We start from the raw sequence: 13,839 nt of genomic DNA on the forward strand, positions 1-13,839 counted from the left end.
GCTTGGTACTTCCAGGTGAGATGTGCTTCTACATTTATAATAGTTGGTGAGTTTTTTTTTGTGATATTATGTGCTGACAGTCATGCCATTTGTGAATTTGCATGTGAGGCTGAAGTTGGAGAGGATGCAGTTATAAATGGATAAAAATAGGGCACATGGCTTTTATCCAGCATTCAACAACCTCCAGGTAATGTTCTACTTTAACTTGCTGCATTTGGGGCACTAATAGCTGCAGTTGCTGATGATAAGTATGCTCGATCAATATGCACCCCAGTTTGGGCAGAAGTCATGGTGTTAATGTCCTAAGAAATAACCGAATTATACTTTGTTTCGTTGTCCCTTTCTTTTTTCTTTTGATAGAGCACGTCATTGCATTTGAACACTTTAAGCCATTGAAAATTCAGTAGAGTTGATACTAGGTGCAAATGGTGTCTATTTCAGTCCTATAAAAAAGGCAACGATTGGATGGGCTTTGAGAACAGAGGCGAGGCTAGATGGAGCTTTGAGGGCCTCCAGTTTGATTCTGGCTTGCCATATCTATTTCTCTACAGCAAGTACCACTTATATGTAATTTTTTTATCGTTGCGCATATCGGTGCTTTCCTTTTCTCTATTTCCAGTAATTAAGGTATTGGCAGCAGCTACTATTTTTTTGGTATGCATTGAACCTTAGGGGGGAAAGTCTAACGAGTGTGTTCTGGTTAGTAGTTTCAAGCTTGCCACTGTACTTTTTATTCCGAATTTTGTGAGATTGATTCCCTGCCAAATCTTATTACGACATTCACTTTGTCCATAAAGATTTCATTACAACATCCATCAACCATTCTAAAACCATGAGGGAGGATGCACCATTTCTCCTTATTTTGATATGTTGATACTTTTCAATCACCTTGATGTTTCAGTAGTAATCTGACAATGTCTTCGGTAGCACCGTAGCGGTCTGCACTTTCTTGACAGAATTGATTTTTATTAACGGGGCCAGTTGATGATGGCATCGTGCCACTTGAACATTGTTAAATCCTTACAACAAATAATAATTCTCCTACTGATTTCCTGATTGTACTTCTTTCCTACGAATTCTAGAAGATTGTTGCGAATTGGTTGTGAAAGCTAAACTGCTAGGTTACTCTCATCGACTCATCCTATATTTGAACTACTGAAACTGAATTTCCCTCATTGGTTTATATTGATTTTTTTAGTAAATAGGAGCAAATTCTATAACTTGAATGCAAATATCAATGTTCAGCCAATAATCTAGAGTTTGATGTATCATTTAATTTTCAAAGTTAACTTTTGACTTATATAGCAGAGATTGGGATGACGACGATGATCAACCCAACTCTGCTTTAGTTTAGCCCTTAAATCTGCTTGGAAAGAATATATATGTGCTCACTTTTATTAGTCATTAATTATATGGAGTTGTTAGCTATTGGTGCTCCCAATATATTAAGAGAGGAGCAATATTAGTGCCCCTTGTGAAATGAGTAGATTTGTATTCATGTTTACCTTTGCCAGCTTCCAGCTTCAGTATATTTGTTCCTACAGCCAAGTAAGATGATTTGTTTATCCCTTAAATAGTTTTGTAGAGAATATATGTGTCAACTATTAGTGATGCTAATTAAGTAAATTTGTATTTATGCTTACCTTCGGCAGATTCAGTATATTTGTTTCTGCAGCCAAGGAAGATGGTTTGTTTTAGGATGTTTTACCATTCTTCTCGCTTAGTAGTTTATTGTGGTTCTCTGTACTATTAAGAGAATTGTAGTGACGTGCTTATGATATGATAAGATTAGTATTTATGTTTATCTTTGGCAGATCCAATATTTATGTTGATTTTTTCATGTTTTGCGGACATGAGAGCTTCTTGGCCAAAGTATTCAGCCTGGAGCGCATGTTGCGTCAGGATTTGAGCTGGGTTCGTGTGCAGCTATAAGACTAAAGTAGAACCAATATTTTATCCGTGCTACTCTCGCTGACATTAGCTTGGTGGTTTTCTATGTCCCATTTGGTGTTAGCTTTCTTAATGCCCTAATGTTTCCATAGATGAAAGCTAGGACTAAAATTGACGCCTGCCCTATGTTACTGCCCTGTGCTATTGCTTCTAGGAGATTTGTATCTTCTCTAATGCCATGTTTCTGCAGTTCCGTCTGCATTTAAGCCCCGATACTGATCCATGGTAATCCTACAGTAAATCTGCATCGCTTCTTTTTCCTCTGCAACATACAACTCTCCATGTGATATGTGGCTATAGTTTAGATCACCAGGAAATTCTCCATTCGTAGCACCTCTTCATAAATTGTACTACGACGACAGGGGCAAGAGCCCAACCACTCGCTGCATGATTACGGTCTTAAGAAGCTTTTTGGGTTTCTCTTCTTATATTCAACAACTCTAGGATAATAAGAAGCTCGTTTATAGATCGGCGCCCAACCAATTTAAGACAACAAAAATAAATGTTTGCATATAGCGTTAGACCAACTTCCAAAAATAAAGATTTAAAAGCAGCAAAACTTTCCATAGAGATTATATGGTGGGGTATGCAATCCCATGCTATGCGATGACTCAGGTTGGATGTGAAGCAGAGAAGAGGGAGATTCAAGGAGAGGCGTATTTAGGATCAAGTGGAGCAGAGATTCTGACCTTGTCACTGTTTTCAAGATCGTAGCTTGAAAATGGGATTAAATAGTAGCTGTAAGTAACCATTTTTTTGCGATAGATCTGTAGGATGATATATCTCTCTCTTTCTCTCTCTTTGGTATGGTGAATAATTAAAGGTAAATTTTGATAAGTTTGTGCACAGTGTATAGCCTTAGTTAGTCATATAGGGTTCAGATGTGCACCAAGGTCATTTCCCTTTCCCATTACATAATTGCCGTAGGTGTTCTGCTAATTATACCAATAGTTGGAGACAATAATTGAGGGTTAGTCTACTTTGTATGCCTTTTATCAGAAAGAAATCATGGCATAACTTGGGACTTAATATGCATACTGAAAATCACTATATCATCTCTTTTTACTGATATGTTCCATATAGTGTTCCTAAATTCTGTGCTGCCTGCTCAAGAAATTAGTCGCATTCTTCTCCTCCTCGCGATATGGTCATATTCTTCTATTTTTCATTTACAGAACCTAAACTAGATGTTTTCACTTGTTGCTCCCTCAAGAAATTTGTTACTCAAACAGGTGGTCCAGGTGTTTGAGCAGGCTGATGAATCTGGAGCGAAACGATGTCAAGATGTTTTCATTTTTGCAGCATCAAGTTATGCTCCCTTGATATCAAACCAAAGTACACATGTGAATGGTTTTCACCTAGAACCCATTTCTTCACCTAGAACCCATTTCCATTGATATCAAGTAAGTCAAGTTGAAAGAAACATAGTCTAGAGTAAAATAGTTAGGCAAGTTGAAAATAGAATTTATTAAATTCTTAAGTTTTGTTGTGGCCAATTTCTTGATTCTCATAATCTCCTTTTGTGGATTAATGGTTTTGGTTTAGATAGAAGAGCTCAAAAGGTTTATTAACTTTTTCCTAATAATATACATTGGTTTTTCAGAAATAACAATCGTGCAATTATATTTTTATGATGGTACTCCATTTTGTAATTACGATATCAGGTGTGAAATTGATAACCTTTAAGGGAGCAAGCTTCTTTTGCAAGCACTTTTTGATTTTGATGTTTTCCCTGGATGTCTGGTTCATAGAGTTAGTGCAGGTTGTACTCACCATAGTCTATCAGCAACTCCCTTTATCCCCTCTCTTTATTTCTGTATTGTTAAATTAATCTCGATTAGGCATGTTAGCTGTTATCTAAATGTTGATTTTGATATTATGCGGCTTGGGCCAATCTACTGATGATGTTTACATAAATATTAATGCAGTATTCTGTCCAAGAGTTATTCTTTCTTTCACACCTGTTTGTCTGGCCATCAGGTTCATTGTCACGTGCTATATTATCATAGGTCATCGTCTTCTGCATGATTGACTATAACCAGTTCTGGTCGCTTGCTCAGGTAAGACTAAACAATCTGCAAGGAGCATCTTTTTTCACAAAAAAAAGTTAGCAGAAGTATGGTTACTACGCAATTGTGTACATTTTTCGAGTTTGATTATTAGTGTTATTCTGCATGGGCTGCTGAAGACGCGCGGTGCATCCTTTACCTTTACATGTTTCTGATAATGTGCCATTTTAACTCCTTTTCTTTACCTACAAATTCATCTGAGAGCTGCTCAAGCTTGGAGCTGCTTCTTTCTTAATCTGGTGAAAAGCTTCATAGTCAAGTTACATGCAAATTTAAGATCTGTACCAATCTAGCAAGAAATTATCTCTGGTACATAAAGTTCGTTAAAAATGAGCCTGAAACATATATATCAACCCTTGTTCTGAATCATGTGTTTCGATTAACGATGTGATGCATCAGTTTGCTTAATTGTGTAAGTGTACTACCATTTTCTAGCCCATCACAGTGTAGCAAGTGAACTACCATTTTCTAGCCCATCACAGTGTAGCTTTTGTCTCTGGCGTTCAATAGAACTAGAAATGAGATGGTCTGCTCAAAATGCTGATTCGTAGCATTAGATAGGAAACATCAGTGCGTCATTAAATTAATATTGATTATATGTCTTTAAAGTTTTAATGACAATAAGTTCAATTGCCAAGTCCAGTAAATTAGACCCACTTAGGTTTGCTAGAGTCCTTATAAATATTCTCTAATTTATTGCTGCCAGGAGTAGTGGCCAGTACCATCCAGCCATTGTTCTGATGAAGACCACATACCAGCTCCACGTTTGGCAAAGATTCCTTGCAAGATGATGTTTAGTATCATGCTAGAGGACCTGGGTCTTCAAGATGTAAGATACAACTGCCATACAATGCTAAAGTTTTCTCACCACATGCTCTCTCTTGTATGTTCAATTCGGGGATATAGGTGGAGTTCGAGTGTAAAAGATGGAGGCGAATTGGCCGAGTTAGGTTTATATACGGGTGGCGGTTCGGTTCATTTAGCATGGAATGAAATTCTATTTCATCGAATATCCGCAATTTTTTCTTTGCTTACGATGTTTGCCATTATTGCCATTGTTCTATTGGAACTTTATTATTGTGGTCCTCAATTTTTCATTAGGCTGAAAACCTAAATTATTTACCCATACACATTTGTTCTTTGCTTTTTAGTGATGATCATGCTGTATTCTTATTGAAGAAGATAACACTACTTCATATGTACTTATGGAATGTGTTGTTGGCACCCAAAAAATACATGATATTGCCTTGTATGTTATACACATTCATTTCTCTTTGCTACGAACAAATGGGTAGGTGTACAAAATGTTACTTTCATGTTATACATTTGTTATCTTTATATAGTTGCTTCAAAGTTTTATTTTCCTTAAAAAAGACTGCTTATACAGACTTAAGGACTCTCACAGACCTGCTGAATTCTTAGACAACTTAAAAAAAAATCAGCCGAGCAAAACTTATGGTTACAGATTTGTGCGCCGGGATTTGGTGGCTGGATGAGGAAGAGGTGAGTGGAGGGTCTGAGCGCACCCCACGCCTCTGCTCGTCTTCTTCACTTCTATCCATGACTTCCCCGGCGGTGGCGTGGCGCCTGGTCTGCACACCGAACGACTCCTCTCCCCTTGCCAACAACTGAGTTGCCGGAGAAACCAGAGCAAGAGGTGGAGCTGAGCAGGAGCTGCGGCCTGATGGACCATGGATGAGCGAGGTTGCGACCTCCACGCCCGTCCAGTGCACGAACATGTCCCAGGAGCTGGACCAACGTGTTCGGCGGCGAGCGTAGTCAGTCTTGAGACTAAGGTGAGTTTACCATCCATCTTTCTTCACCTTTGCTTCCTGTCTCAAATAGATTTCCTGAAGCATATTTTTGTGAGGTCGCAAGGTGTGAATAGGTCCTCAAGGTTTCCTGAAGCATATATTTGTGCATGATCTGTGGCATCTAACAAAGGTATTGGAGAGCTGAGGCGGGATCCAAAGATACCATGGCCTCTATTTTCTTAGCCTTTGGTGGATTATGCATGAGTATTATACTAATCTCTGAATCCATTTACTGTGCAAGGTATTGATTTGGATCAATATTTTGATTGAAAGATATTTTTGCGCAAACAGTTAACTGATATTACACTTATTTGATGTAGGGTAATTATTTGTTTCTTTTATCGTGCAGGGTAATTATTTTGATTGAAATATGTTTTTGTGCAAATGGCAGATGCCCAATTGATATTATGTGTATTTGAAAGCCATAAGGAATATAGTGGTGAAGGAGTTGACACTGTCGAATGCGTCGGTTACTATCCAGCCATGTATATTCCTCTCTGCTGGTGCAAGTTCATTTTATACCAGGAAATTTATATGAGAGTCCCTGCACATCCATTCTCATTAAGAAAATAATATTTACTCTCTACTATGTATGAGCTACTATTTACAGCACTTTTATTACCAAAAATATTTAGCAATGTACACCAAATGCATACCACTCAGCATGCCATCGTATTTGTTGCTTTTAGGAATGTGAGGCGGGGAGTGGCGCTCCGCATACTAGCGCGTGCATCTCATAGCATGTACTATGAGGTGATCTTACAATAGCTTCTTCACAAGTTGGTGTTGGGAATGGTGTGTATCTTACAATGCTAATGTATATGAATTTGTTATAAATTTATCGCTCAAGCCTGAGACAGGTTATTTTTCAGGCTAGGTAGACGAGCTCCTGCGTTTATTTTGCTCTGCAGCGGAATAAGATGCATAATATCTTAACAAGATCAGGTCGCTTTTGCTGCGGATGACAATGTCGTATTTGGGGCATCAAGCATGTTAAACCCAAACTGGTCATCTGACCGATCAATTGAGTAATGTTAGTTGTAAGACGAATCACTAAGACATAGAAGATACTTTTGTACAGAGCGCCTTGGTTCCCTGACACCCATATTATGTAATTTTGTGCTACGGACTACTCCTGTTTAGTGGAAATCAATGCTATCACACTTGATCTATGTACAATGTATCAGCTACCCGATTGTACTTTATTTTGTTTTGGGTTTTCAACTGCATGTATGATTCATACCAGTTACTTTAGCTCACCGGCGGGCAAGGGCCGCGACTCGGGGTTAGGAAAAAGTCAAGGAGAATATAGCCCCGAGTTCCATATCCTTACTTTTACAATACATGCATGATTACAGTTATCAAAACTAAGGTCTAAATCAGTATTATTACATCAAATGAATTGAATAGTAGAATATTCTTGAAAGGCATTTCCCATCCATGTAGAATATTCTTGAAAGGCATTTCCCATTCCACCCCGAAAAAATGTAGAATAATACGAAAGAAAGGTATTTACCATCTATGTAGATGAAGTACCACAATCAGTTTATAATGTTTAAGACTAATTATTGAACATTTGTTCTTGCCATTTGTTCTCAAACATTTTTCTTTTGCTTTTGCCATTTGTTCTGAATATTATTGTCCTGTTTTTGCCTGTGCGCCGGGGCACACCGGGTCATCTAATTTTTCCAACACGTGCAAAAGACAGCGGGCGGGGCAAAAGAACGCACGAAGCTACCGAAAACCGAACGTGCAAAAGACATTTTATTGGGCTTTGTCTAGAGCGGCCCACACGAATCGAACGAGCGAACCCGTTTTTTTTTTTTTTGAAGATCGAGCGAACCCTACTTTTTTTTTTGAGGTCGAGCGAACCCGAGTCCCCACTGCCTGTGTCACTGCTCGTTGCGGCTGGACGTGCGCGCCGCCGCGCCACCGTCGCCGGCGTGCCGCCCCACTGGTCCCCGTTCCCCCACACGCGCCGGCCTTCTCCGCCGCACGCCGTTACTTCGTTGCGCTGCCGCCGTTCTGCGTCGGCCCGTCTTTGGAGGCCACGCGCCGTTCTTCTCCGCCGCTCCCGTTAAGCTGTTGAGCTGCTGCCGTGCTGCCTCGGCCCGCCCTGCCTCCTCCGTGCACTGCTCCGCCTCCGCACGACCGAGGCCGGCTCGCCCCGCGCCTCCTCCTCTGTCTCCGCGGCCGCGTGCTTCTGTTCCCCTGTTCCCCGGTTCGGCTGCTCCGCCTCCCCTTCTATCCTGCCCCAGCAGCCAGGAAAGCCCGAGTGGCTGGGTAATGCCTATTCTTCTCAAACCGACTGTCAAATTGAATTGATTCATCGATTTAACGAATTTTTCACCGAATTCATGTTATCCATTGATTTATTACTATCTTTGTATCCCCGTGCTACCATTTCTATATATTTTTGTCATCTTTTATGCACTCTGTTGGATCATTAACAGTCAAATTGAATCATCTTGGCAAGCAAACCATTTCTGTATGCTTTGACACGAGTTTTCTCCGGAGTAGTTTATAAAGCTCTAATTTTGTTGTTTTGCTTTTCTTGCTCCAATCCTGGATCCGCCACTAATTGTGTCTATCTTTCAAGATTAACAGTTTGACGGTCATGCCTCCGGAGCCTGCTCCTCTGTGTGCTGATCACAGTGGGAGCAGGAAGCGGGATAGTACCATGGATATTGATTATGGACCAAGTAGATCTGCCAAGTCCAGGAGGGTATAATGCCGGAATCCCCACCATCAATAGGATAGTGTATTCAGTTCATGTTGTATTTCTATCAGACTCATTTTAATCCACCTCATATGCTGTAGATCGATTGCAGATGTTCGCCTCACCTCATCTTGCCAATCATGAAGCTTATTGCTGAAAATGATGAGCAGAAGGGTTATGTCAGAGAAATTGGGTTTGAGATCTTCTTGTCCATGGGAGAACTTGAGATGAACAAGGCTCTTAACCTGTGGTTGGTCGATAAGTTCAATTGCGACAGTGAGGCTCTTGAGTTTGAAGGTGGCATATCGATTCCGGTAAGGCCACTTGTGAAGAGTGTCCTTGGAATCCCTTCGGGCCCTATCCAAGTTGTAGAGGGTCTAGACGTTGACGACGCTCTAAAAGACCAGTATACTGTAAATACCAGAGCAAAGGCTGCCAAGGATGTGGCAAATGAAATGTCCAGCATAACTGACAAGGAACCGTTCTGTATAGCATTCATGATGGCGATACTTGGAATTTATCTAGCACCAAATACATCTCAGACCGTCAACAGGGCTTTTCTGGGAGCTGTTAAGCAGGTTGATAAACTCAAAGAGATGGACTGGTGCAATTTCGTTGCTACCTACCTCTTCAAAGGAATCAGGGAATTCAAAGAATCCAACACAGCTTGTGTTACTATAAAAGGCTGTGTCCACATACTGAGCGTAATAATCATTCTGGCCACACTTCTGGAATCAAGTTATTATGTGGTCTAGCAAATTGTTGGAATGTTCTGACTTAGCTTGTTTATCCATAAATTTATTTCAATTTCGCAACGCAGGTCATATTCACCGACTTTGTGAAAGATGCTGCATTTGAAGTACCAGTTGGTTTTCCGCGCTTGGGTGTTGTCACTAAAAAACATATCAAATGGGTTGTCTCACATCCATTCACTAGCTTGATGGTAATGTCTCCTCCACTAAATTCATTAAGCAATCTGGAATATACTATTGCTTTGAAAATATGATTGCAATTCCTATAAATTATTATGTGAAAAAATAATAGGGTGCTCTATAGGCATTGACAGTTGTAAGTTGTAGCACAACATGCATTCATTTGACAATGCAATGGCTTGTCTAACTTGCTGATCTAACATTTCTTTGCCAAACTAATGTCCGGTCAAGTTTATTACTTCTAAGAAATTAAATTTGAGCGGAAAATTTCAAAAGTACTCTTATTTTCCTTAAGGTGCATATAATGTAGCTACAATTAACCTTATGCGTGTTGTGATTCAAGTAGGTACGTCGTCCAGAAGAGTCAGTCTATGCTGCCGTGCTTGATAGCATTGCAAAAGATAACATTGTCAAAGATGGAAAATGTGTTGATTCTGAAACAAATTCTCTATCTGATACGCCTGCAACCACCGACACCAATCAGAATAACAACAAACATCGCGCTTCAGGAGAGCTGGGCACTGTCATGCTTGCGAAGCCTGCTCCGTGTGATAATCCCAGTGAGAGGAAAAAGGGGCACAATGTCATGGATACTAGTAATCGACCAATTAGATCTGCCAAGTCCAGGACGGTATAATGCTGGAATCCCCACCATTGATTGGACACTTCAAGTTGTATTTAAATCAAACTCATTTTAATCCACCTCTTACCTTGTAGGCCGAAATCATCATTTACAAATGTTCACCTCAGCTCCTTCCACCAATAATGAAGCTTATCACTGAGAATGTTGAGCAGAAAGGTTATGTCGGAGAAATTGGGTTTGGGAGCTTCTTGTCCATGGCAGAATTTAAGATGAATAGGGCTCTTACCCTATGGCTAGTTGATAAGTTTAATTGTGATACTGAGGCTCTTGAGTTCGAAGGTGGCATATCGATTCCGGTAAGGCCACTTGTGAAGAGTGTCCTTGGAATCCCTTCAGGCCCTATCCAAGTTGTAGAGGGTCTATATATTGACAATGCTCTAATGGATGAGTATACTTGTAATGGCAAAGTGAAGAACGCGTGGGAGGTGGCGAATGGAATGTGCAGCATAACTGACAAAGAACCGTTCTGTATAGCATTCATGATGGGGATACTCGGAATTTATCTAGCACCGAGCACGTCCGTGGGTGTCAACAGAAAGTTACTCGGAGCTGTTAGACAGGTTGATAAACTCAAAGAGATGGATTGGTGCAATTTTGTTGCTGCCTACCTCTTCAAAGGAATCAAGAAATTCAAAAAATCCAAGGCAACTTTTGTTTCTATAAAGGGTTGTGTCCACATACTGAGCGTAAGAATCATTCTGACCACACTTCTCGACATTAATTATTATTTGGTCTAACAAATTGTTTGAATGTGCCGAATAAATTTATTTCAATTCTTGTCATCGCTATGCAGGTCATATTCATTGATTTTGTGAAACATGCTGCATTTGAAGTACCAGTTGGTTTTCCACGCTTGGGTGTTGTCACTACAGAACATATCAAATGGGTTGTTTCACATCCCTTCACTAGCCTGATGGTAATGACTTGTGCACTAACTTCTTTAAGCAATCTGTAAAATACGAATGCAAACCCTATTCATTATTATGTGAACATATGCCTTGTTTTAAAATAATGCCATGCTCTACAGGCATTAACAGTCCTGTAGGTTATAACACACATGCGTCCATTGAACAATGCAATGACTTGTCCACCTTGCTGGTCTAACATTTATTTGCCAAACTAATGTCCGGTCAAGTTTATTACTTCTATGAAATTACATTTAAGTTGAATTTTCCAGAAGTATTCTTATTTTCCTTAAGTTACACATAATGTTACTACAGTTAACTTTATGTGTGTTGTGATTCAAATAGGTACGTCGTCCAGAAGAGTCAATCTATGCTGCCGTGCTTGATAACTGGCCAAAAGATAACATTGTCGAAGATGGAAAATGTGTTACAAATACTGATGCTTTGTCCGATACGTTTGGTACCACTGACTCCGATCAGAATAAAAACAGGCATCCCGTTTCGGCAGAGCTTGGCACGTTACCTATATCAGCAGGTATGAACGAGAAACTCACTGTTTATAATATTATCTATTGTCAGGTTATAACAGGTTATGCACAAGAGTTTTCATCCTTCAATTAACATTTACCTGTCCTGATCCATATGTACATAACATTCCGTAAACTGAGTATTCTTGTGTCTTTGTGTATGCTTTATTTTGTTATTCTTATGCAACTCTACTTTCAGAAGCTCGATTAATGGATGTAAACTACATGGCAAAGAAATAAAAAACAACTTTCCTTTTGTATGTTGCTTTTGTATTTTTGCCAATAAGTCTGCTACCACCGACACTGATCAGAATAACAACAAGCATACCATTTCAGCAGTGCTTGGCCCTCCCGTCACAAGTCATAATACAACAAGCTGGGCCATTGCTGAAAATTTAGAGGTTGGCACATCACCTCGATCACCTCTATTAGCAGGTAGATATTCACTACTTATGATATTATCTATAGTCATGTTATAACAGATTTTGCACAATATTTTCATCTTTTAATTAACATTACATGCCCTGATCGATATGTATATAACATGCTATAAACTGAGTATTCTTGTGTCTTAGTATATGCTTTACTTTGTTATTTTTGTACACCTCTACATTCAGATGCTTATAATGGATGGTAAGTACATGGTAATGAAATGAAACAAACCTTTCATCTCGTACGTTGCTTTCATATTTTTGTGTATATTTAAGATAAAACTCTACTTTGCATAACACTTTCACAATTGCAGCCCCCGGTCCCTTCCCAGAGCAAATAATATTTCCAACAAGTGGCGAGCAACTGCAGTCTTCTAGGCCTTCTTCTGAACCGTGTTCTGCACAAGTTTGTTGATGCTTCACATTCGTTGCCACATTCTATGAATTTTTCTGAAGAAATATCTGCTGTGTTGCTAATTCCATTATAACTTCACAGATGCATGTTTCTCCAGATAACCCCAAGGGGATGAACAGGGGTTCCACGTCGCCGATGGAGAATGCAGGCGATTGGAGCGCCAAGAAGGCGAGTGTGGATCGGCCCAGCAGTGGCCAAGCTAAGCGAGCCCGAGGAATTGCAGCTGTGGACTTCAGTGTGCTCAATTGCACCGTCTGCTCCTGCCCTTTAAAGCGTCCTGTTTTCCAGGTGTCATTCTTCAACATGTTCCATTCCCCTGAACTCCTGAAGTCTGGGGAAGGCAGTTATTGATACATATGTGTTGCTTTGGGCTTATTTAATTTTTGTAACAGTGCATTGGCAGGCATTTAGCTTGTGGCAGATGCATTGCCGAGCTCCCCGGCGAGCAGTGCCAGATATGCGAGCACGGCAGTGGCTTCAGCCTGTGCCCCATTATGGATGACATCGTCTCGTCGGCCATGGTAGAATGTTCCCATGACGGCTGCAAGAGCTCTGTCCCCTACCACGAGCTTGACGACCACGAGAGCGCGTGCTCCCATGCGCCCTGCTATTGCACGGAGGCTGGCTGTGGCTTCATTGGCCCCCCAAAGTTGCTCCTCGGCCACCTTGCCGCCCTGCACTCCATGCCGGTGCACACGGTCAACTATGGCAAAGTGCACCGGCTCCTGGCGTCGAAGCCACGATTCCTGCTCCACGGGGAAGGGGATGACAGTGTGTTCCTCCTCGTGGTGGGCACGCTCGGGGCAGCCATGGTCGTGTCGGCGGTGTGCATCAGGGCAGGTGCATCGCCATCGTACGCGGTCAAGCTTTGGGTGAACGGTCCGGCACTGCCGAGCAGAGCGGCGGGCAGAATCAAGTGGAAGATGGAGGCGATGACGAGCAGCACCAGGCCCGGCGAGGTCGTGGTGCAGGAGCTGCCGTCTTTCTTGACAGTGCCGCCTGCGTATCTGGGTTGGTTAGGGGCGTCCAAGGCGGTGACTCTCGACATTCGCATTGACAGGATGTGATCGATCAGTTCAGTTCCAAGTAGTACTTTGGTTCGAAGTAGCCTGAATGGTCGATGAAGAATTTGTCTGTGTTCTAATCATCCTAACTGTGATGTCTAACTGCTTACGGCAGTCTTTTTTGCATATGGCATGCATATATCCATATATCATCTTAACAGTGTTTGATATGGGTGTCCCATTAGCGAACATTGCCTAGCATGAGGTAGTAGATTTACTGAACACATTGCATATTACTCTAAGCTGTAATGCTGGTTGATGACTCGCCTGCTGAGGCCTCCCGACTGAACACACTCTCTGCCTTTCTCCGGTGCCTCCTCTCTCATCTCCCGGAGCGAGCCACCGCCAGCCCTATTGTGCCTATCCTTCC

At 41.1% G+C, this 13,839-nt stretch overlaps 1 protein-coding gene across 6 annotated transcripts; it reads left to right on the forward strand.

Moving 5' to 3' along the window:
* Window positions 1–7,686: 7,686 nt before the first annotated feature.
* On the forward strand, window positions 7,687–13,634 carry LOC127340888 (uncharacterized). Of its 6 annotated transcripts, none has more exons than XM_051366641.2 (12): window positions 7,687–8,116; window positions 8,433–8,558; window positions 8,654–9,256; window positions 9,373–9,495; window positions 9,831–10,115; window positions 10,202–10,813; window positions 10,921–11,043; window positions 11,378–11,567; window positions 11,896–11,994; window positions 12,305–12,396; window positions 12,487–12,693; window positions 12,798–13,634. In XM_051366641.2, the coding sequence occupies exons 2-12, from the start codon at window positions 8,451–8,453 to the stop codon at window positions 13,470–13,472; spliced, it is 3,117 nt and encodes a 1,038-aa protein (XP_051222601.1). In that variant the 5' UTR covers window positions 7,687–8,116; window positions 8,433–8,450; the 3' UTR covers window positions 13,473–13,634. The 6 variants fall into 6 exon arrangements, with proteins under 6 accessions (XP_051222601.1, XP_051222604.1, XP_051222600.1 ...); XM_051366644.2 differs by having other exon boundaries at window positions 8,665–9,256; XM_051366640.2 differs by having other exon boundaries at window positions 8,441–8,558.
* The last annotated feature ends 205 nt before the right edge of the window (window positions 13,635–13,839 follow it).

Source organism: Lolium perenne, chromosome 3 (assembly GCF_019359855.2).
Source record: "Lolium perenne isolate Kyuss_39 chromosome 3, Kyuss_2.0, whole genome shotgun sequence".
NCBI lineage: Eukaryota > Viridiplantae > Streptophyta > Magnoliopsida > Poales > Poaceae > Lolium > Lolium perenne.

Excerpts from the sequence above, each read along its gene's own strand:
- LOC127340888 (XM_051366641.2), top strand. The coding sequence starts at position 8,451 with ATGCCTCCGGAGCCTGCTCCTCTGTGTGCTGATCACAGTGGGAGCAGG. Across the intron at positions 11,568-11,895 it reads CACGTTACCTATATCAGCAG|CAGTGCTTGGCCCTCCCGTC; the intron begins GTATGAACGAGA and ends ATACCATTTCAG. Across the intron at positions 12,694-12,797 it reads TAAAGCGTCCTGTTTTCCAG|TGCATTGGCAGGCATTTAGC; the intron begins GTGTCATTCTTC and ends TTTTTGTAACAG.